The sequence below is a fragment of the Tachyglossus aculeatus genome, chromosome 5 (assembly GCF_015852505.1).
Source record: "Tachyglossus aculeatus isolate mTacAcu1 chromosome 5, mTacAcu1.pri, whole genome shotgun sequence".
In the NCBI taxonomy this organism is placed as follows: Eukaryota; Metazoa; Chordata; class Mammalia; order Monotremata; family Tachyglossidae; genus Tachyglossus; species Tachyglossus aculeatus.
Genome location: NC_052070.1, coordinates 22461232 through 22483126, shown reverse-complemented (window position 1 = coordinate 22483126; position 21895 = coordinate 22461232). Strand labels below are relative to the sequence as shown.

The 21895-nt window shown below is 45.3% G+C and overlaps 1 protein-coding gene and 1 non-coding gene across 2 annotated transcripts in view; both read right to left on the bottom strand.

The window, feature by feature from the left end:
* Window positions 1-21895, bottom strand: part of CEP192 (centrosomal protein 192) — a 94333-nt gene that overhangs the window by 62545 nt on the left and 9893 nt on the right. Inside the window, 6 exon segments of the mRNA XM_038746216.1 lie at window positions 393-457; window positions 4613-4756; window positions 4968-5328; window positions 7673-7854; window positions 12326-12467; window positions 14810-14964. Coding sequence (XP_038602144.1) covers window positions 393-457; window positions 4613-4756; window positions 4968-5328; window positions 7673-7854; window positions 12326-12467; window positions 14810-14964 — 1049 coding nt within the window.
* Window positions 15807-15909, bottom strand: LOC119929225. The gene has a single exon (XR_005451359.1). It is a non-coding gene; the product is annotated as a U6 spliceosomal RNA (small nuclear RNA).

Sequence of the window (21895 nt, the reverse complement as noted above, 5' to 3'; positions counted from 1 at the left end):
TCCTCTTCCATATGGGATAAACGGACATGGCTAGAAAATGGATTTTTGAATGTGTCTCAAAAGGCAGCATGACTTGTGGAAAATACCCTGGGGTGAAGGTAAGAGGAGCCATAAACAGCACAAGAGGGAGAGAAACAGTTAAACCTTCCAAGGGAATCATTTCACAATTTAATCAGAAATATATTTGCAGATTTTCTTGTTCCAGGAAAATGGCTCGATCTTAGTTTTCAGTGAATGAATGCCGATCCCAGATCTTTACTAAGGAGAACAGATTCACTTGGGAAGAATTTCGTATGAAGTATAATTCCATTCAAAAAAGAGTTCAGATATGGCTAAGGGCATCTCTCACCGCCTCTTTAGGTTAAAAACATGTATATAGTCAAATGACTAACCTGCATAAATTTGTGCTCTTTCTCAAATTCTTCTTCATCCTGTGCAATCAGCGCCACTGCGTCGGCTTAAAAAGTTTTTTAGAAACAATATTAGCATCATCGTGCTTTAAGCACACACTGAGAATACAAGTATAAAGTTAAGAGAGAGCTATGGAAGAAAAGTCGGAGAAAACACAAATCAAGTTTGAAAATCAGTGGAACTAGCGTTACTGAAGTGTTCTGTGAGTGTTCCCAAATATCCAAGCGCTTAGTACAGTGCTCTGCACACAGTAAGCGCTCAATAAATATGATTGATTGATCTAAGTCTTCATGGATAGGGCGGCTTTCTGCCTCTTTCCCACCTGAATCAGGCTCCACTCTGCTGTTTGACACTGCCGTGCCAAAAGCAATGGAGAAGGGTCCAGGAGTGCTGAGTACCTTGTGGTAGCTAGGGTAAGGGTAGCTAACCTAGAGAAGCAGCGTGGCTCAGTGGAAAGAGCACGGAGTTTGGAGTCAGAGGTCATGGGTTCAAATCCCGGCTCCGCCACTTGTCAGCTGTGTGACTCTGGGCAAGTCACTTCACTTCTCTGGGCCTCAGTTCCCTCATCTGTAAAATGGGGATTAAGACGGTGAGACCCCCGTGGGACAACCTGATCACCCTGTAACCTCCCCAGCGCTTAGAACAGTTCTTTGCACATAGTAAGTGCTTAATAAATGCCATCATTATTATTATTATTACAGTGTCTGGCACATAGTAAGCACTTAATACCATAATTATTATTATTATTAGTTCACTTCTCTGGGCCTCAGTTCCCTCACCTGGAAAATGGGGGTGAAGACTATGAGCCCCCCGTGGGACAACCTGACCACCTTGTAACCTCCCCAGCGCTTAGAACAGTGCTTTGCACATAGTAAGCGCTTAATAAATGCCATCATCATCATTATTATTATTGTTAAGGGGCAGGCGTTTCTGATTCTTCATTTTGGGCCCCACCTACCACCCACCACCCCACCAGCCTCAGTGTTTGTGAGAGGAAAAGGCAGGTACGGACGGGAGGCGGCAAGGACCCAGAAGCCACAGCGACCACATATCTATTCTATTTATTTTATTTTGTTAATATGTTTGGTTTTGTTCTCTGTCTCCCCCTTTTAGACTGTGAGCCCACTGTTGGGTAGGGACTGTCTCTAGATGTTGCCAATTGGTACTTCCCAAGCGCTTAGTACAGTGCTCTGCACATAGTAAGCGCTCAATAAATACGATTGATGATGATGATGATGATGATTACAGTATCACTCTGAGGGCCACCTGGCAACCTACGCATCAGGCAGAAACTCCTCACCCTGGGCTTCAAGGCTGTCCATCCCTTCTCCCCCTCCTACCTCACCTCCCTTCTCTCCTTCTCCAGCCCAGCCCACAGCCTCCGCTCCTCTGCCGCTAACCACCTCACTGTACCTCGTTCTCGCCTGTCCCGCCATCGACCCCCGGTCCACGTCCTCCCCCCTGCCCGGAATGCCCTCCCTCTGCCCATCCGCCCAGCTAGCTCTCTTCCTCCCTTCGAAGCCCTACTGAGAGCTCACCTCCTCCAGGAGGCCTCCCCAGACTGAGCCCCCTTTTTCCTCTCCTCCCCCCCACCCCCCCACCCTACCTCCTTCCCCTCCCCACAGCACTTGTACATATTTGTACAAATTACTCTATTGATTTTACTTGTACATACTTACTATTCTATTTAGTTTGTTGATGATGTGCATCTAGCTTTATTTCCTTTTATTGTGACGACTTGACACCTGTCCACATGTTTTGTTTTATTGTCTGTCTCCCCCTTCTAGACTGTGAGCCCGCTGTTGGGGAGGGACCGCCTCTATATGTGGCTGAGCGCTTAGTACAGTGCTCTGCACACGCTAAGCGCTCAATAAATACGACTGAATGAATGCTCTATGCTCTAACCAAAGCACTTCCTCTTGGACGCTGAAATGGATCCTTCCATTTTGCCCGCTAAAATCCAAGTGTGCCCATTTCTAATCGTAGCGGCTCTGCCACTGATCTGCTGTGTGAACTTGGGCAAGTCACTTCACTTCTCTGTGCCTCAGTTCCCTCCCCTACAAAATGGTGATTCAATACCTGTCCTCCCTCTTACTTAGACTGAGTCCCATGTGGGACCCGATTATCACTTATCTACCCCAGCTCTGAGTACGGTGCTTGGCATGTAGCAAGCACTTAATGCAATAATTGTTATTATCATTATGACGACTACTATTATTAACTTGAGGTCTGGGTGAGGATGAGGATTGGGTAACTAAGCAGAGAGGGTGGCAAGCAAGCATAGGATGTGCATCCCAGGAAACCCACAGCTAGCCATGACTGAGCCCTAGGCTTCACTCCCTTCATGGCCTACTGGATAGAGCACAGGCCTGGGAATCATCAATCGCATTTATTGAGCGCTATGTGCAGAGCACTGTACTAAGCGCTTGGGAAGTACAAATTGGCAACATATAGAGACAGTCCCTACCCAACAGTGGGAATCGAAAGTTCATGGGTTCTAATCCCAATTCCGCCACTTATCTGCAGCGTGACTTTGGGAAAGCCTATTCACTTCTCTGTGCCTCAGGTGCCACAGTGCTTCACACATAGTAAGCGCTTAACAAATACCATTATTATTATTATTATTATTATTATTATTATTACCTGTAAAATGGGGATTGAGACTGTGCACCCCATGTGGGACAGGGAATGTGTCCAACTTGATTTGCTGGTATCCACCTCAGCGTCTAGTACAGTTTTGTTGTCTGTCTCCCCCTTTTAGACTGTCAGCCCACTGTTAGGTAGGGACTGTCTCTATATGTTGCCGACTTATACTTCCCAAGCGCTCAGTACAGTGCTCTGCACACAGTAAGCGCTCAATAAATACGATTGATTGACTGGTTGATTGATAGTAAGTGCTTAACAAATACCATTTTATTATTATTATTAATAATAATAATGGCATTTATTAAGCGCTTACCTATGTGCAAAGCACTGTTCTAAGCACTGGGGAAGTTACAAGGTAATCAAGCTGTCCCATGGGGGCTCACAGTCTTCATCCCCATTTTACAGATGAGGTAACTGAGGCCCAGAGAAGTGAAGTGACTTGCCCAAAGTCACACAGCTGACAAGTGGCAGAGCCAGGATTTGAACCCATGATCTCTGACTCCAAAGCCCGGGCTCTTTTCACTGAGCCATGCTGCTTCTCTAGTCTTCCCAAATATCCCAAAACACATAGGTATTGCAAAAATCATTTAAAACTGAGGATTTGAAAACCATCTTACAAAACTAATAAAAAATCTTCTGAGAACTAGGAATCACTGAGGTAGAGCTATAAACTCACTCCTTCTGCCTTAGATTAGTAAATCCTGATCTGCTGAGTCCCACCACGTTAGTTCAGGGGTGTTTTTTGTTTTGCCAAGGCTGTACAAAAAAAAATTTAAATTAAAAAAAAAAAGCCTGCAGCATCCAAATATCCCTTGCAGGGTTAACAGAAATCTATGACTGAAAAATGTATATTTCTCCTGGAGGCAGCACAGCATAGCAGAAAGAGTATGGGACTCAGTTCAAGTCTCAGCGCTACCAATAGTTTACTGTGTGACGCTGGGCAAATTACAACCTCTTTGGGTCTCAGTTTCATCATCTGGCAAATGGGCACAAAATAGATGCTGAGTGCAGTGGGGGACGGGGATTGTGCCTAATCTCTTAGCCTTGAATCTACCACAGTACTTAGCATTTCGTAAGTGCTTGTAAACACTACCAAAATACAACTTAAAGATTAGCAGTAAGAGAGAAACTCACTTTAACACTTTTGGAGAAGATTCTAATTGGTTTAACCCACTTTTCTTTTATCAATATGTCAATTCAAAACACTCAGGGATGTTTCATTACGAAAATTCTTTGCCTCAGATCCTACAGGACCTTTATACTGAATAAAAAATGAATATCCACTTATCATGGCCAAAAAAAAAAAAATCCCAACTGAATATATGAGATGACTAAAGAGAGAGGAGCTTGTTTTGACTCGATATCTTAGGAACTTTAATAACCAGCTGTCAATATTCTATTTCATTTCCTCTAAGTGACAAAGCAGTTAGCATTCCTATCCCTTGTTCATGCATTCAGAAGAAAACAGAGGTAACAAATACATTTTGTATTTATAATCTCATGCCAGAGAAAGTCAATTCAGAGAAATAAGGGGGAAAAAAAATTATCAACTTACATCCAGTCCTGAAGTCCTCATTCATTTGATCAGCCAGAGAGTGGTTTAAATTCTGTTCTTTATCAAAAGAGGTATAATAGGCAAGATCAGTCACCCATTTCCCTTCTTCATTTTGATAGACCACATTGTGTGGTGGGTCAGCTCCTGAAAAACATGCAACAGTGAAACACGCAAAGCTCTTGAAGACAAATTTTAAAATTCATATTTTGAGGTCCTAAATTTGTTTTAGGAGTAATTCTTGCATTTTCTTTTAAAATACAGCCTTTAAAATCTATATTTAAATCTATAAAAATCAAGCCGAAGTGGACAACTTTATACCTACAAATGCGCCTCGACTGTCTCTATGGAAACTTACCCTTCTCAGCATAATCCCAAGGTTCGCACGCTCTCCTTTCCGCAGTTGGAGACCAGTAAGGGTCAGGTAAAGCAAATGCAGGATCACAGAGGGGTTTCATAAAAGTTTTATCAGTATTTCTTTGCGCAGGTATTTTGGGAATTTCGCTGGTCTCTAAAAATCCATCAGGTAAGGACAAGAGGTCTTCTGGACTTGATGCAAAGGCTAAAGTCTTCTGAGCTGAGTGCAATCCCTGTTTTAAAAATCTATCTGGAAAATCAACATCCCCTTTCCTGCTATTCATGTCCTGAAGGTAGAGACAGTCCAGTTTCAGGTCAGTGGCATCGACGGTCTTGGATGCATTTTCATCAACCAAAGCACCCTTTAAAAGCAAACACTCCATTAGGCATTAAAATAAACACAAAAATACAAGTTTACAAAGAAAATGGGATCCAATTGCCTTTTTATGGTATCTGTGAAGCATTTACTCTGTGCCAGATGCTGTACTAATTGCTGTGGTTGATACCAGATTGGACGCCGTCCATGTCCCACACGGGGCTCACAGTCTTAATCCCCATTTTACAGATGAAGTAACTGAGGCACAAAGAAGTAAAGTGACTTGCCCAAAATCCACTGGCAGACAAGGGGCAGAGCAGGGATTAGAACTCAGGTCCTCTGACTCCCAAGTCCACGTTCTTTGAACATAATAATAATAATAATAATAATGGCATTTATTAAGCGCTTACTATGTGCAAAGCACTGTTCTAAGCACTGGGGAGCTTACAAGGTGATCAGGTTGTCCCACGGTGGGCTCACGGTCTTAATCCCCATTTTTTTTTTTTTTTACAGATGAGGTAACTGAGGCACAGAGAAGTTAAGTGACTTGCCCAAAGTCACACAGCTGACAAGTGGCGGAGCCGGGATTTGAACCGATGACCTCTGACTCCAAAGCCCGGGCTCTTTCCACTGAGTACCATAGAAAATACTATGACACTTAAAGCAACTGTATACTGGGCTGTCACTTAAGAAGATAGCAGAGCACTCAGCAGAAAAGAAAAACATTCACCACGGGAACCAACTTGGATATCAACATTGAGGTATTAAATCCTAGAATTTAAATATTGGAGACTCTACCTGCAAAAACCATAAATGTACTTCTTAATTCATACCCAATATTTACATCAGATCTAGTGAATATTTGAGGAAGACAAGAGTGCATGAAAGGAGAACACCAACTCACAAAGAAGAGGTAGGAAAATCTCAAAACCACAGGGATTATTTATAAAAATAGCTGAAAACCCCCAGGTGTAATCTCATAATTTCCCATTTAACTGTTTGCTATCTATGAATTAAGAAGCAAGTGAATTTTACTAATCCTCTTTACTACAGTTTAGATGTCATTTTCTTCATTTAAATGCTCTTGTGCCTCAGTTTCCTCATCTGTAAAATGGGGATTAAATCCTATTGCCACCGACAAACTGTGAGCCCCTCGTGGAACAAAGACTGTGTCCGTCCTGATTACCTTGCATCTACCTCAGATCTTAGTATAGTGTGTGGCATGTAGTAGTCCCTTAACAAATATCATCATGAGGAAAAAACTTCACTTAAAGCCAAAAATAACATGGGAACTTCTACACTTAAAATTTAATGGAAATAAAACCCATAACATTAAAATCAACACACTACTCATTTTCTGCATTCCTTTCATCATTCACAAATATTTTCTAAATACCTATTGGAACTGAACTACAACAAGTATCCTGGCTCATTTTGTTGTATTAAATTGAGTTTCTTTGCAATTACTTGGGAATTACTAATACAGCCAAATAAAAATGTTATACCTGATAAAATCCATACTAATCTTTGGCCATTTACTTGAGCTGTCAACAGCCGTTATTAATTCACACTTAGCGGTCAGGTTAATCAGCTGGGTAATACAGGTTACTTGAGGGCAGACTTCTAGACAAACCCTAACAAACTGTGGGAAGCTAATACTAAATTGACAGTGAAAATCCAATTATGAACTAAGAAGCCCGACCCGTCTTCAGCTGAATTAGGAATTTACAGATTGTCCAACTCTAAACCTGAAACTGCCTTCCTTTAGAGCTTTAGGGGGTCACCAGAATCCACAGGAGTAGTTTCTTACAAGCCTCACTGACCTACATCTATCAATTTCAATCCCTCGATAAATCCCAGAAACCCAAGTCTCCTCTTCTTTTAAATTATCTGTGGCTCCAAATTATCTATGCCTCATCACCCCTCCATTCAAAACCATAATCAAAGTTGACCACCACCAGCAAATCTAAACATATATTACTCACAGCAAATATTACCCCAGAGGTGCTAGAAAGTCTCAAAAATTCATATAATTGTCTGAAGAAAAGCAGCATGGCCTAGTGGGTAGCGCATGTGCCTGGGAGCCAGAAGGACCTGGGTTCTAATCCCAGCTCAAAACTTGTCTGCTGTGTGACCTTGGGCAAGTGCTTTCACTTCTCTGTACCTCACTTACTTCATCTGTAAAATGAAGAATACTGAGAGCCCATGTAGGACAGGGACTGTGTCCAACCTGATAAGCTTATATCTACCCCAGTGCTTTGTACAATGCCTAGCACATAGTAAGCACTTAAATACCACTAAAAAAAAAGACAACATTGCCATCCAGAATTTCTTCTAGAATTTTTTAGATTACTATTTTTTTTTAAAGAGGAACCATTATGAAAATTTACCATGCTGAGCCTTGGAACGCAATCGTTGGTAAAAACCTTTGTAGAAGTACGAACTGAATCTTTATTTTCTTCTCTTAATACTTCTCTTGCACTTCCCCAAACATTGGGTATCATTGTTTTTGCAGAAAACGGTGGCAGAATATTATCTACACACTCACCATCTTTACCACAACTGCCATTACCTACAGAATTAAAGAAAAATATGGTTAAATTATCCTAATAAGCATCCTACTCTGATGATTCCAAGAATTTCTACTTTATCAATAGTATTTAGTGAGCGCTTTTTGCATGCACAGCACTGTACTGAGATCTTGGGTTGCCCCCCTACAACTCCAGCAAAATAATATTCCCCTGCTTCTCTGGCTATTTCTACTTAAGAGGCGAGTGAATGTAATCACAACAATCAGATTAAAAAGGTACAATTAATTATTCCCCAAACTGAAAATTCAATATGAACTAAAAATGCCAGAACAGTTGGTTACAGTGTCCAATCCTTTGGGAAGCAATGCTTCTGTTGTATTTTGCCACCATTAAGTGCGCTGCATTCGGAAAGCAGTCAAATACTCTTAAATCAATCAGCTGTACTTAATGAATGTTTACTTTGTGCAGAGAGCATTGTACTAAGCTCTTCTGGGGCACAATACAGATTAAGAGGGGAGACATGAATTAAAGTTACAGGTAAGGGAAGCAACCGTGTATAGGACATAACCTTACTTGTAGGGGTTCCTCAAAGGTCAGTTCTTGGTCCCCTTCTGTTCTCTCTCTACACTCACTCCCCCTTGGTGAACTCATTCGCTCCCACGGCTTCAACTATCATCTCTACGGTGATGACACCCAAATCTACATCTCCGCCCCTGCCCTCTCTCCCTCCCTCCAAGGCTCTTATCTCCTCATTCATTCAATCGTATTTATTGAGCGCTTACTGTATGCACAGCATCTAAAACTCAATGTCATTCATTCATTCATTCAATCGTATTTCTTGAGTGCTTACTGTGTGCAGAGCACTGTACTAAGCGCTTGGGAAGTACAAGTTGGCAACGTATAGAGACGGTCCCTACCCAACAGCGGGCTCACAGTCTAGAAGGGGGAGACAAGACAACAAAACAAAACATATTAACAAAATATAATAAATAGAATAAATATGAACAAATAAAACAGAGTAATATGTACAAACGTATATACATATATACAGGTGCTGTGGGGAGAGGAAGGAGGTAAGGCGGGGGGGGATGGGGAGGGGGAGGAGGAGGTGGGAGAGAGGAAGGAGAGGGCTCCGTCTGGAAAGGCCTCCTGGAGGAGGTGAGCTCTCAGTAGAGCTCTGAAGGGAGGAAGAGAGATAGCTTGGCAATGTGCGGAGGGAGGGCATTCCAGGCCAGGGGGAGGACGTGGGCCGGGGGTCGACAGCGGCACACGCGAGAACGAGGCCCAGTGAAGAGATTAGCGGCAGAGAAGCGGAGGGTGCGGGCTGGCCTGGAGAAGGAGAGAAGGGATGTGAGGTAGGAGGGGGCGAGGGGATGGACAGCCTTGAAGCCTCAAAAATCTCCAGTGGCTACCAAACAATCTGCGCATCAGGCAGAAACTCCTCACCCTGGGCTTCAAGGGTCTCCATCCCCTCGCCCCCTCCTACCTCACCTCCCTTCTCTCCTTCTCCAGCCCAGCCCACACCCTCCGCTCCTCTGCCGCCGCTAATCTCCTCACTGTGCCTCGTTCTCGCCTGTCCCGCTGTCGACCCCCGGCCCACGTCCTCCCCCGGGCCTGGAATGCCCTCCCTCCCCACATCCACCAAACTAGCTCTCTTCCTCCCTTCAAGACCCTACTGAGAGCTCACCTCCTCCAGAAGGCCTTCCCAGACTGAGCCCCTTCCTTCCTCTCCCCCCACCCTCCTCTCCATCCGCCCCATCTTACCTCCTTCCCTTCCCCACAGCACCTGTATATACGTATACATGTTTGTACATATTTATTACTCTATTTATTTTACTTGTACGTATCTATTCTATTTATTTTATTTTGTTAATATGTTTGGTTTTGTTCTCTGTCTCCCCCTTCTAGACTGTGAGCCCACTGTTGGGTAGGGACTGTCTCTGTATGTTTCCAACTTGTACTTCCCAAGCGCTTAGTACAGTGCTCTGCACACAGTAAGCACTCAATAAATACGATTGATTGATTGATTGAAGCCGAGGATAAGGATGAAGCCGAGGGTGAGGCCAAGGTTCAGTCCAAGACTGAACTCCTAATCTACCCTCCCAAACCCTGTTCTCTCCCTGACTTTCCCATCACTGTAGACGGCACTACCATCCTTCCTGTCTCAAGCCCGCAACCTTGGTGTCATCCTCAATTCCGCTCTCTCGTTCACTCCACACATCCAATCCGTCACGAAAACCTGCCGGTCTCACCTTCGCAACATCACCAAGATCCACCCCTTCCTCTCCATCCAAACCGATACATTGCTGATTCAATCTCTCATCCTATCCCGACTGGATTACTGCATCAGTCTCCTCTCTGATCTCCCATCCTCCTGTCTCTCCCCACTTCATTCTATACTTCACTCTGCTGCTCGGATTATCTTTGTAAAGAAGCGCTCTGGGCATGTCACTCCCCTCCTCAAAAATCTCCAGTAGCTGCCTGCCAACCTACAAATCAAGCAAAAACTCCTCATTCTCGGCTTCAAGGCTGTCCATCACCTTGTCCCCTCCTACAGCACCTCCCTTCTCTCCTTCTCCAGCCCAGCCCGCACGCTCCGCTCCTTTGCCGCTAACCTCCTCACTGTGCCTCGTTCTCGCCTGTCCCGCCGTCGATCCCCGGCCCACGTCCTTCCCTCGGCCTGGAATGCCCTCCCTCCACACATCCGAACTAGCTCTCTTCCTTCCTTCAAAGCCCTACTGACAGCTCATCTCCTCCAGGAGGCCTTCCCAGACAGAGCCCCCTTTTTCCTCTCCTCCTCCACTCCATCCCCTCCCCACAGCACTTGTATATGTTTGTACAGATTCATTACTCTATTTTACTTGTACATATTTACTATTCTATTTATTTTGTTAATTTGTTATTTTGTTAATGATGTGCATCTAGCTATAATTCTATTTGTTCTGACGATTTTGACACCTGTCTACATGTTTTGCTTTGTCTGTCTCCCCATTCTAGACTGTGAGCCCGTTGCTGGGTAGGGACCATCTCTATATGTTGCTGATTTGTGCTTCCCAAGCACTTAGTAACAGTGCTCTGCACACAGTAAGCACTCAATAAATACGATTGAATGAATATCGACGTGTGTTGCACAGGTGGAGGGGTACTAAGCGCATGGGAGAAGCAACAGGGAAGGAAAACGTCTTCTACCACTAACTACTACTAGTTGAGTTACGTACTCTCCCCTACATCTGTAGCTCCATCTACTACAACCTAATCCACACACATCATTCCTCCAACATTACCCTACTCTCAGTATCTCAATCTTTATTTACCTCGCTGTGGACCCTTGCCTGCATCCTCCCTCTGGCCTGGAACTCTCTCCCCACCCCACCTTCATATCTGAGAATTCGCCGCTCCCCCCTCCTAAAATCACATTTCCTCCAAGAGACCTTCCCTGATTAAGCCCTACTTTCCCCTACTCGCCCTCCCACCTGCATCACCTATCCACTTTTTAAAAAATGGTATTTGTTAAGCACTTTGTGTCAAGCACTGCTCTAATCAGGTTGGGCACAGTCCCTGTTCCACATAGGGCTCACAGTCTAAATCGGAGGGAGGGGGATTTAATCCCCACTTTAAGGATCAGGTAACTGAGGCACAGGAACGTTAAGTGACTTGTCCAAGGTCACACAGGAGACAAGTGGCTGAGCCAGGTAGAGGACCCAGGTCCTCTGACTCCCAAGCGCATACTCCTTTCACTAGGCCACGCTGTGCTTGCTAAGTACTTCTTAAGGACTTTGATATACACTGCAGCCCCTCAGCACTTAGGTACATAGCTTTATACTCTATTTCTCCTCTGTAATCTACTTTAAGGTAGTGGTTATAGAATGGCTCTGGGAGTCAGAGGGACCTGGGTTCTAATTCTGGCTCCTCCCCCTGTCTGCAGTGTGACCTTAGGCAAGTCATTTCACTTCTCCATCTCAGTTACCTCATCTGTAAAATGGGGATTAAGACGGTGAGTCCCATGTGGGATATGGACTATATCCCACCTGATTAGCTTGCACCTATCCCCAGCACTTAATACAGTGCATTGCACACTGTAAGCTCTTAAATACCATTTTTAAAAATGAGAGAAATACGTGCTAACTCTAAACAAATAGTGGCCAAGCATCCTTACCTAGAAACCACATAGAATAATCTCCTTTCCAGCTGCTGCTAACCAAAGCCACAATTTTCTTTTATTGCCAATACTCCAGTTTACTCAGCTTATAATGCTAAGAGCTGGTTTTACGGTAGTGGTTGGTGGGCATGAATCAAGAAAAGATGACCATGTGCAATGGTAGACATCTGTAAATGGGGATTTATTTGTTCTCCCTTTTTAGCAGTATTACAAAAGAAAAATGTGTGACAACGTGCTTTAGCAAAATAATAACTTGAAGTTAATTGACCTCAACTTTAAACAAATTATACTTTTTAAATGAACACAAACATCAGAAGATTACAAGCATAGTACGGAACTTTACGTACGCTTACCAGGCACAGGTAGATGGATGATTTGATTCTCTATTGTCTGTTGGAGGCCTCCTTCAGAATGTACGATCTGCACTCCCGAAGGTGGCTCAACAGAGCTGTCACCTACTTCAGCTCTACAATCCTGTCCAGTCCTCTCACCTACCTGTTGAGAACAGCATCAGTGCCTTTGTTATATAGAGTCGAAATCACGTTCTAAAATACCTGTTTCAAGCTTCTAAGACACACGAGGGTGGGATGAAACACCACCTTGTAATACCCTGAGGAGAAAATTTGACTTGATTCAAATTACAGCTATTCATTTATTCATTTACAGCTTCAATTCTCCCACTTGGACCTCGCTCAGGAATGTGCAGTAACACACTGTCCGGGTTAAAAACTAAAACTAGCCCAGAGTCACCGGCCCAGAGATTCACAATCACTGAAGTTGTGCAAGAAAAACCCCTTTCTAAACGGTGGGGGAACCAAAAAATATTAAAAATAAAAAATAATCATCCTTTAAAAAGGTTAGCTCAAGACCACCATTAAGGAAGGCCCGAAATGCAAAAACTGGAGCAGAAGCTGCTCTCAAATCCCACTACTTTCTGCCTGGGACACACCCCAAAAAGAGCAAAATGGCTCTGGCAATGCTTAGGTTTGGGGGTCGTGCCCCATTGTTCCAGGAGAGGCCTTCCCTGTACAACACAAAAAACCAGCATGGCCTAGTGGATAGAGAGTCAGAAGGTTATGGGTTCTAATTCTGACTCAAACACTTGTCTGCTGTGTGGCCTTGGGCAAATCACTTCACTTCTCAGTGCCTCAGTTACCTCAGCTCTAAAATGGGGATTGAGACTGTCAGCCCCACCCACATAGGACAAGGACTGTGTCCAGCCCAATTTGCTTATATTTACCCCAACTCTTAATAGAGTGCCTGGCACACAGTAAGCACTTAAATACCAAAATAAATGTAAAAGGACTCCCAACTAAGCCTGCCAATGATACTTCATGCAAAATGGGGAGAACTCAGCTCAATTCAAAATATTTACAACTCATTCCAAATCTTGCAAATACCTGGTACCTTTTCATATTTAAAGCTACCAATCAACTATATGAAGGTTACTACAAAACCGATAAACGCCCTCAACTTCAATGCCTACCACTAGTCTTAATGAGTAGAATATTGCACTTTCAATAGTCTCAAGAGACAAAGAATTGGTGTTCTGAAATTACTTTTATTCTGAAAACTAAACGTCCTTCTAACAAGAGTGCTTCTCTTAAATTCTGACTGTCGGCTTCCCTGAATTCATGCTAGGAATCCTTTTCCCCAATGGCAGTCACAAAATCCAGTGCTGGGAGAACCTCATGAAAATGAGTCACTCAGAAATTCTTCTAAACCACTAGCAGCTGTGTAATACAATTTATCATGCTGATAAATCAATTAATCAATCAATCATATTCATTGAGCGCTTATTTATTTATTGAGCGTTTTATTTATTGAGCATTTATTGATAAATGGTAACATCCTTCGAAGACTAACTCAAATCTTAAGCGTAAGGTTTTTTCCCCCTTTTTGTACCCAAAAGGTGCCCCACTCAAAAAGAATCTCTTACATTTTCTTCCAGGAAACTGTTCAAATTAGATGTGGATGAAATTTTACATTACGATACGATGGAAGTATCTGAGAGAACAGGCTGGGCGAAAAAAAGCTCGCTTAAACACGTAATTACTACCTTTCACTTGGATCTCGTTTGGTCCCTTCTATTCAAATCCCCAAAATCATTTTCCTGTCAAATCCACAGACTAAATGCATGCATTCAAAAATGCTCATTGGGCCCACAGGCACTATTTCATTACAAAATTGCAGTTACCCAGTTAAATAAAATGCACGCCTTGTACCTTACTTTAAAAAAGTATACCCCTTTGGTAAGATAACTTGATGGCTTCTCTGGATTTGAAGATCTGAATGGTGAATGTATTATCTAGTCTTTGGGCAGTTTGAATTCCTGCTGAAGTTACTGAGAACTGAACTGTACAACAGGAGCTGTTTCTAATCTGCAAGGCAATAAAGGAGCTTTTTTTTAAAAAAAAAAAGTCATCTAGGAGTAGGCAAGTGATGTCCCAGAGTAATTCTCTTCAGCATCATCAGCAACTCTGAAGAAGCCAGTAATATGCCCCTGGAGAAGCAGCGTGACTTAGTGGCAAGAGCCCAAGCTTGGGAGTCAGAGGTCGTGGGTTCTAATCCTGCCTCCACCACTTGTCAGCTGTGTGACTTTGGGCAAGTCACTTAACTTCTCTGTGCCTCAGTTACCTCATCTGTAAAATGGGGATTCAGACTGTGAGCCCTCTGTGGGACAACCTGATTACCTTCTATCTACCCCAGCACTTTGAACAGTGCTTGGCACACAGTGAGCACTTAAATACCAGCATTATTATTATTACTATTATTAATGTTTTTCAATACTCTTTCAATCAGTTTCCTGCAGACAATCAGATGGGATTCAGACCTACCAGAGTTTTACTGTTTTCAGATAAATTAAAAGCTGAATTTGATTCTGGAAGTTCCTGGGCTTCGAAGTCTTCTCTTAGCATTCCTGGGAGTGCCAGTTGTTCAAAATAAGCTTCCAAATGATCATCATAAAACTCTTCATCATCAATATCTTCATCTATTGAATTAAAAAAAGGACTTTAGAAGCTCATACCAGACGTTGCTAGAACCAAAGATCATTTTATTTAAAGCGTTTTAAAAGAACTGACTAAATTAAAGTTTTTCTCCGCCTGAATTAGAGAATTTTCTTTCAGCTACATATTCAACTCGTAATCATGGCCTCTTCACTCTCAAGGCCCCAAGGACAATTCAATCACCTCCTCAAGGTTCTCCTAATCACTGGCCTCTTCACTCTCAAGAACTCAAAGGTGATTCAACCATCTCCTCAGGGTCACCGGATTAAGTAGTTATTGCTGTCTTTTACCTCAAATACCAGGCTAAAACATCGCCAGCCCCTCCATGCCCCTTCAGTTCTTCTCATTCATTCATTCAATTGTATTTATTGAGCGCTTACTGTGTGCAGAGCAGTGTACTAAGCGCTTGGGAAGTACAAGTTGGCAACATATAGAGACGGTCCCTACCCAACAACGAGCTCACAGTCTAGAAGGGGGAGACAGACAACAAAACAAAATATATTAACAAAATAAAATAAATAGAATAGTAAATATGTACAATTTAAAAAAATAAGAGTAGTAAATCTGTACAAACATATGTACAGGTGCTGTGGGGAAGGGAAGGAGGTAGGGCGGGGAGGATGGGGAGGGGGAGAGGAAGGAGGGGGCTGAGTCTGGGAAGGCCTCCTGGGGGTGGTGAGCTCTCAGTAGGGCTTTGAAGGGAGGAAGAGAGCTAGCTTGGTGGATGTGTGGAGGGAGGGCATTCCAGGCCATGGGGAGGACATGGGCCGGGGGTCGACGGTGGGACAGGCGAGAACGAGGCACAGTGAGGAGGTGAGCGGCAGAGAAAAATATGGAATGCTTCACGAATTTACATGTCACCCTTGTGCAGGGGCCATGCTGATCTTCTCCGTATCGTTCCAATTTTAGCGTATGTGCTGCCGAAGCTTCTCCTCCAGTCGGCCCATCCCAGTCCTCACCTCCGCCACCCGCCACCTCCTTACCCTTTGCGCCACCCCCTCCCTTCCTCCCTGCCCCATTTCTGTAATCCTGTCCCAGTGTCACCCCTCATCCCCCTCCCCATATGCCAGGCCCCATCAACCCACTCCCATCCAACTCCTCCCCCCCCCCCATGCCATTCCCTCCCCCAGAACCCCCTTTCCGCCTCAACCAAGTGCAGCCTGTGGAACCCCCGCTCCATCATGGGGAAGCTTCCCTTCATCCTTGACCCGTTCCTGACCCAATCACTCCTCCTCCTCGCCACCACCGAAACCTGGCTCACCCCAGAATACGTGGTCTCCCCTGCTACTCTCTCCGGAGAAGGGGGCCTCAACTTCTCCCACTCCCCAGACTCACTGGGAAAGGAGGAGGTGTTGGCTTCCTTTACGCATCCCAATGCCGCTTTCACATCACTGCACCTCCCCCTCCCCTTTCTTTCCCTTCCTTCAAAGCCCATATCACCTGCCTTTACCACCCCTCCAGATTCCAGTACCAGTCGTCATCTACTGCCTTCCAAGTACCATCTCCAAATTCTTGAACCATTTTGATCCCCTTCTCACATTCCACCTCTCCTTCTCCATGCCTACTTTGATCCTTGAGGACTTCACTATCCAAACAGATGTTCCTGATGCCCGTTCCCACTACCTGTTATCTATCACTCCTCAATAACAATAATAGTAATCATTGCATTTGTTAAGTGCTTGTTATGTGCCAGGCACCTCACTGATCTCCTGCTCCACTTCACCTCACCCACTCACCAACCTGGACACACATTCAGTCTCATCATCTCTAGCCACTACACTCTCTACGCTCACCTACTCTGTAATCCCCCTATCTGACAACAACCTCCTCACTTGTCTTCTCTCCCACAAACCTTCTCCCTGTAAATCTGCCCCGTTCCCCCCAAGAGATGAGAGACCTCATCCAATTTTCTTCTCAACTCATCATGACCCGCTTAGCCTCCATACCCAAACTTCCTTCCCTTGATGACCAAAGTGAGATTTTTCAACACCCCCTCTACTGAGCTCAACACACTCGCTCCCCTAACCCAGCATCAATCTCATACCACTAACCCAAAGCCCTGGATCACCTGCACAGCCCTCCTCCTTTGCTCTTATGTACGAGCCGCAGAGTGTTGCTGGCAGAAATCTAAATATCAGGCTGACTTCATCCATTTCAAGTTTATGTTTGGGTGCTTAAACTGTCCGGCAAAATTAATTCTCCCCCCGTTATTGACACCCTTGCCAATCACCCTCGCCACTGTTCCAGACAGTTAACTCCCTCCTCAGGCCCCTGTCCCCCAACTTCTGCCAGCCTTTGCCCCTGATGACCTGGCCACCTACTTTATTGAGAAAATTAACACTATCAAGTGTGACCTCCCTAAAATCTCCCCTGTTCCTCCATCATCCTGCCCTCTCCAACTCTCCTATCTTTCCCAGAAGTATCTCAAGAGATGCCCTGCCTTCTCTCAAAAATCTACCTTTCTCTACCTGCGCATGTGACTCCAATCCTTTTCACCTTATCAAAACACTTACTCTTTCTTCCCTCCCTAGCAGCCATCTTCAACTGCTCACTCTCCAACAGCTTCTTCCCCTCTGCACTCAAACATGCCCATATCACCCCATCCTAAATAAACCCTCCCTTGACCCCACAGCCCCCTCCTGTTATTGCCCCATCTCCCTCCTACCATTCCTCTCCAAACTCCTTGAGCGAGTTGTCTAAACCCGATATGTCATATTCCTTTCCTCCAATTCTCTGTGTGAACCCCTCCAATGTGGTTTCCACCCCCTTCAGTCCACAGAAACCGCCCTCTCAAAGGTCACCAATGATCTTCTTCTTGCAGAAGCCAATGGCCTCTACTCCATCCTAATCCTCTACCTCTCTGCTGCCTTCGACAATGTTTTCTTCTGGAAATATTATCCAACCTCTGCTTCCCTGACACTGTCCTCTCCAGGTTATCCTCTTATCTCTCTGGCAGCTCATTCTCAGTCTCCTTCACAGGTTCCTACTCTGCTCCCCACCCCCACCCCCGACAAACTGTGAGGGTGGGGGGTGTCCCTCAAGGTTCAGTTCTTGTCCCCTTCTATTCTCCGTCCATGCCCACTCCCTTGGAGAAATCATTTACTCCCAAGGCTTCAACTACTCTATGCAGATGACACCCAAATCTACACCTCCAGCCCTGATCTCCCTTCCTCTCTGCAGTTTCGCATCTCCTCCTGCCTTCAAGGCATCTCTACTTGGATGTCCTCCTGTCACCTCAAACTTAACAGATCCAAAACAGAACTCTTTATCATCGCTCCCAAACCCTTACCTTCCCCTCACATGCAGACCACACCACCATCCTTCCTGTCTCACAAGCCCATAACCTTGGTGTTATCCTTGACTCCTCTCTCTCATTGAAGCCACATATTCAATCCATCACTAAATCCTGCTGGTTCCACCTTCATAACATTCCTAAAATCCAACCTTTCCTCTCCATCCAAACTGTTACTGCTCTCAATTCTATCCTTTCTACTCAGACTCGCTCGCTCCCCTTTCCCTTTGCCGCTCTCGTACCACTAACTCACAGCCCTGGATCACTGCCACTGTCCACCTCCTTCGCTCTTATGCTCGAGCTGCTGAACGCCGCTGGCAAAAGTCTAAACACCAAGCCAACCTCATTCACTTCAAGTCTATCCTTTCCTGCCTTAACAGCCCTCTCCTCTGCCAGACAAAACTATTTCTCCTCCCTTACTGACACCCATGCCCACCATCCCCATCAGCTCCTCCATACATTCGACTCCCTTCTCAGGCCCCCGGTTCCTCCCCCTCCTCCTTCCCTCACCCCCAACGATCTGGCCTCCTACTTCATTAATAAAATTAAATCCAACAGGTCTGAGCTCCCCAAAGTCACTCCCCCACCTTCTCCAAACCCCCGGCTCTCAACGCTCTCCGCTACTCTCCCACCCTTCCCAGCAGTATCACCAGAGGAGATCTTCTCCCTCCTCTCAAGTGCTACTCCGGCCACCTGTGCTTCTGATCCCATTCCCTCTCATCTTATGAAATCTCTCTCCCCGTCCCTTCTCCCCTCCTTAACTTCCATCCTTAACCGCTCACTCTCCACTGGTTCCTTCCCCTCTGCCTTCAAACATGCCAACATCTCTCCCATTATAAAAAAACTCTCTCTCGACCCCACCTCACCTTCTAGTTATCGCCCTATCTCCCTCCTACCATTCCTTTCCAAACTCCTTGAACGAGTTGTCTACACACGCTGCCTAGAATTCCTCAACAACAACTCTTTCCTCGACCCCCTCCAGTCTGGCTTCCGTCCCTTACATTCCACAGAAACTGCCCTCTCAAAGGTCACCAATGACCTCCTGCTTGCCAAATCCAATGGCTCCTACTCTATCCTAATCCTCCTCGACCTCTCAGCTGCCATCGACACTGTGGACCACCCCCTTCTCCTCAACACACTATCCAACCTTGGCTTCACAGACTCCGTCCTCTTCTGGTTCTCCTCTTATCTCTCTGGTCGTTCATTCTCAGTCTCTTTTGCGGGCTCCCCCTCCCCCTCCCATCCCCTTACTGTAGGGGTTCCTCAAGGTTCAGTTCTTGGTCCCCTTCTGTTCTCCATCTACACTCACTCCCTTGGTGACCTCATTCGCTCCCACGGCTTCAACTACCATCTCTACGCTGATGACACCCAAATCTACATCTCTGCCCCTGCTCTCTCTCCCTCCCTCCAGGCTCGCATGTCCTCCTGCCTTCAGGACATCTCCATCTGGATGTCTACCCGCCACTTAAAACTCAACATGTCCGAGACTGAACTCCTTGTCTTCCCTCCCAAACCCCGCCCTCTCCCTGACTTTCCCATCACTGTTGACGGCACTACCATCCTTCCCGTCTCACAAGCCCGCAACATTGGTGTCATCCTCGACTCTGCTCTCTCGTTCACCCCTCACATCCAAGCCGTCACCAAAACCTGCCAGTCTCACCTCCACAACATTGCCAAGATCCGCCCGTTCCTCTACATCCAAACCGCTACCCTGCTGGTTCAAGCTCTCATCCTATCCCGTCTGGATTACTGTATCAGCCTCCTCTCCGATCTCCCATCCTCCTGTCTCTTCCCACTTCAATCCATACTTCACGCCGCTGCCCGGATCGTCTTTGTCCAGAAACGCTCTGGACATGTTACCAATCTCCAGTGGCTACCAATCAACCTACGTATCAGGCAAAAACTCCTCACCCTGGGCTTCAAGGCTGTCCATCACCTCGCCCCCTCCTACGTCACCTCCCTTCTCTCCTTCTACAGCCCAGCCCGCACCCTCCGCCACCGCTAATCTCCTCACCGTGCCTCGTTCTCACCTGTCTCGCCGTCAACCCCCGGCCCACGTCATCCCCCTGGCCTAGAATGTCCTCCCTCTGCACATCCGTCAAGCTAGCTCTCTTCCTCCCTTCAAGGCCCTACTGAGAGCTTACCTCCTCCAGGAGGCCTTCCCAGACCGAGCCCCCTCCTTCCTCTCCCCCTCTTCCCCCTCCCCCGCCTTACCTCCTTCCCCTCCCCACAGCACTTGTATATGTATATATGTTTGTACGTATTTATTATTCTATTCATTTTATTTGTACATATCTATTCTATTTATTTTATTTTGTTAATATGTTTTGTTTTGTCGTCTGTCTCCCCCTTCTAGACTGTGAGCCCACTGTTGGATAGGGACCATCTCTATATGTTGCCAACTTGTACTTCCCAAGTACTTAGTACAGTGCTCTGCCCACAGTAAGCACTCAATAACTACAAATAAATGAATGAATGAATGAATGCTACCACGTTACTAGAATCACTTATCCTCTCCTGCCGTGATTACTGCACCAGCCTCCTTGCTGACCTCTCAGCCTCCTGTCTCTCCCTACTCCAATCCATACTTCGCTCTGCTGCCCAGACCATTTTTCTACAAAAACGTTCACGACATGTATCCCCACTCCTCAAGAAGCTCCAGTGGTTGCCTGTCCACCTCTGCAAACAAAAACTCATCATTGCCTTTAAAGCACTCAATCACCTTACCCCCTTCTACCTCACCTCGCTACTCTCCTACTACAAGTGAGCCTGCACACTTCACTCCTCTGATGCTTTCTCACTGTACCTCGATTTCATCTATCTCACCGCCGACCCCTCACCCACACCCTCCCCCCTCAAATCTGACAATCACTCTCCCTGCCTTCAAATCCTTACTGAAGGCACATCTCCTCCATGAAGCCTTCCCTAAGCCCCCCTTTCCTCTTCTCCCACTCCCTTCTGCATAGCTCTGACTGCTCCCTTTATTCATCCCTCGCCCAGCCCCACAGCACTTATGTACATATCTGTAATTTATTTATATTGCCCGTCTCCACCTCTAGATTGTAAGCTTGTTGTGGACAAGGAGTGTGTCTGTTTATTGGTGACATACTCTTAGTCAGTGTTAGCTATTAGTACAGTGTTCTCCACACAGTAATCACTGAATAAATACAACTGAATGAACTAGTAATTTCAGCCTTCTATAGTAATGGATTCCACAAGCTGCCTTCTACCGCCTGAAGTAATGCCTTGTTTGTTTTAAACCTACCACCCCTTATCCTGTTGACTTAATGATTCTATCAAATTCAATCATGCCCCCTTTCAGCCTGCATTTTTCCAGACTTAAGAATTAATCCTTTGGCTAAATGCTCATAGCTTCCACATCCCATCATCATAGTCATTTGGTTACTTTTCTCTGCACCTTTTTCTTCCCAAGATATTGCAATCAGAAAGGTACCCGGTATTCCAGATGTGAGAAGGAAAAAACTTAAATGTGTCTATTACAATCAGTGATAGAAAAGATTTTCAACGGATAACTTCAAATAGAGGAAATGGGCTAAGTTAAATGCTTTTACAAGAAAAATCCTGCCCTCGTTCCTCCACAAGTTATAACTCTGAAGCTGCTA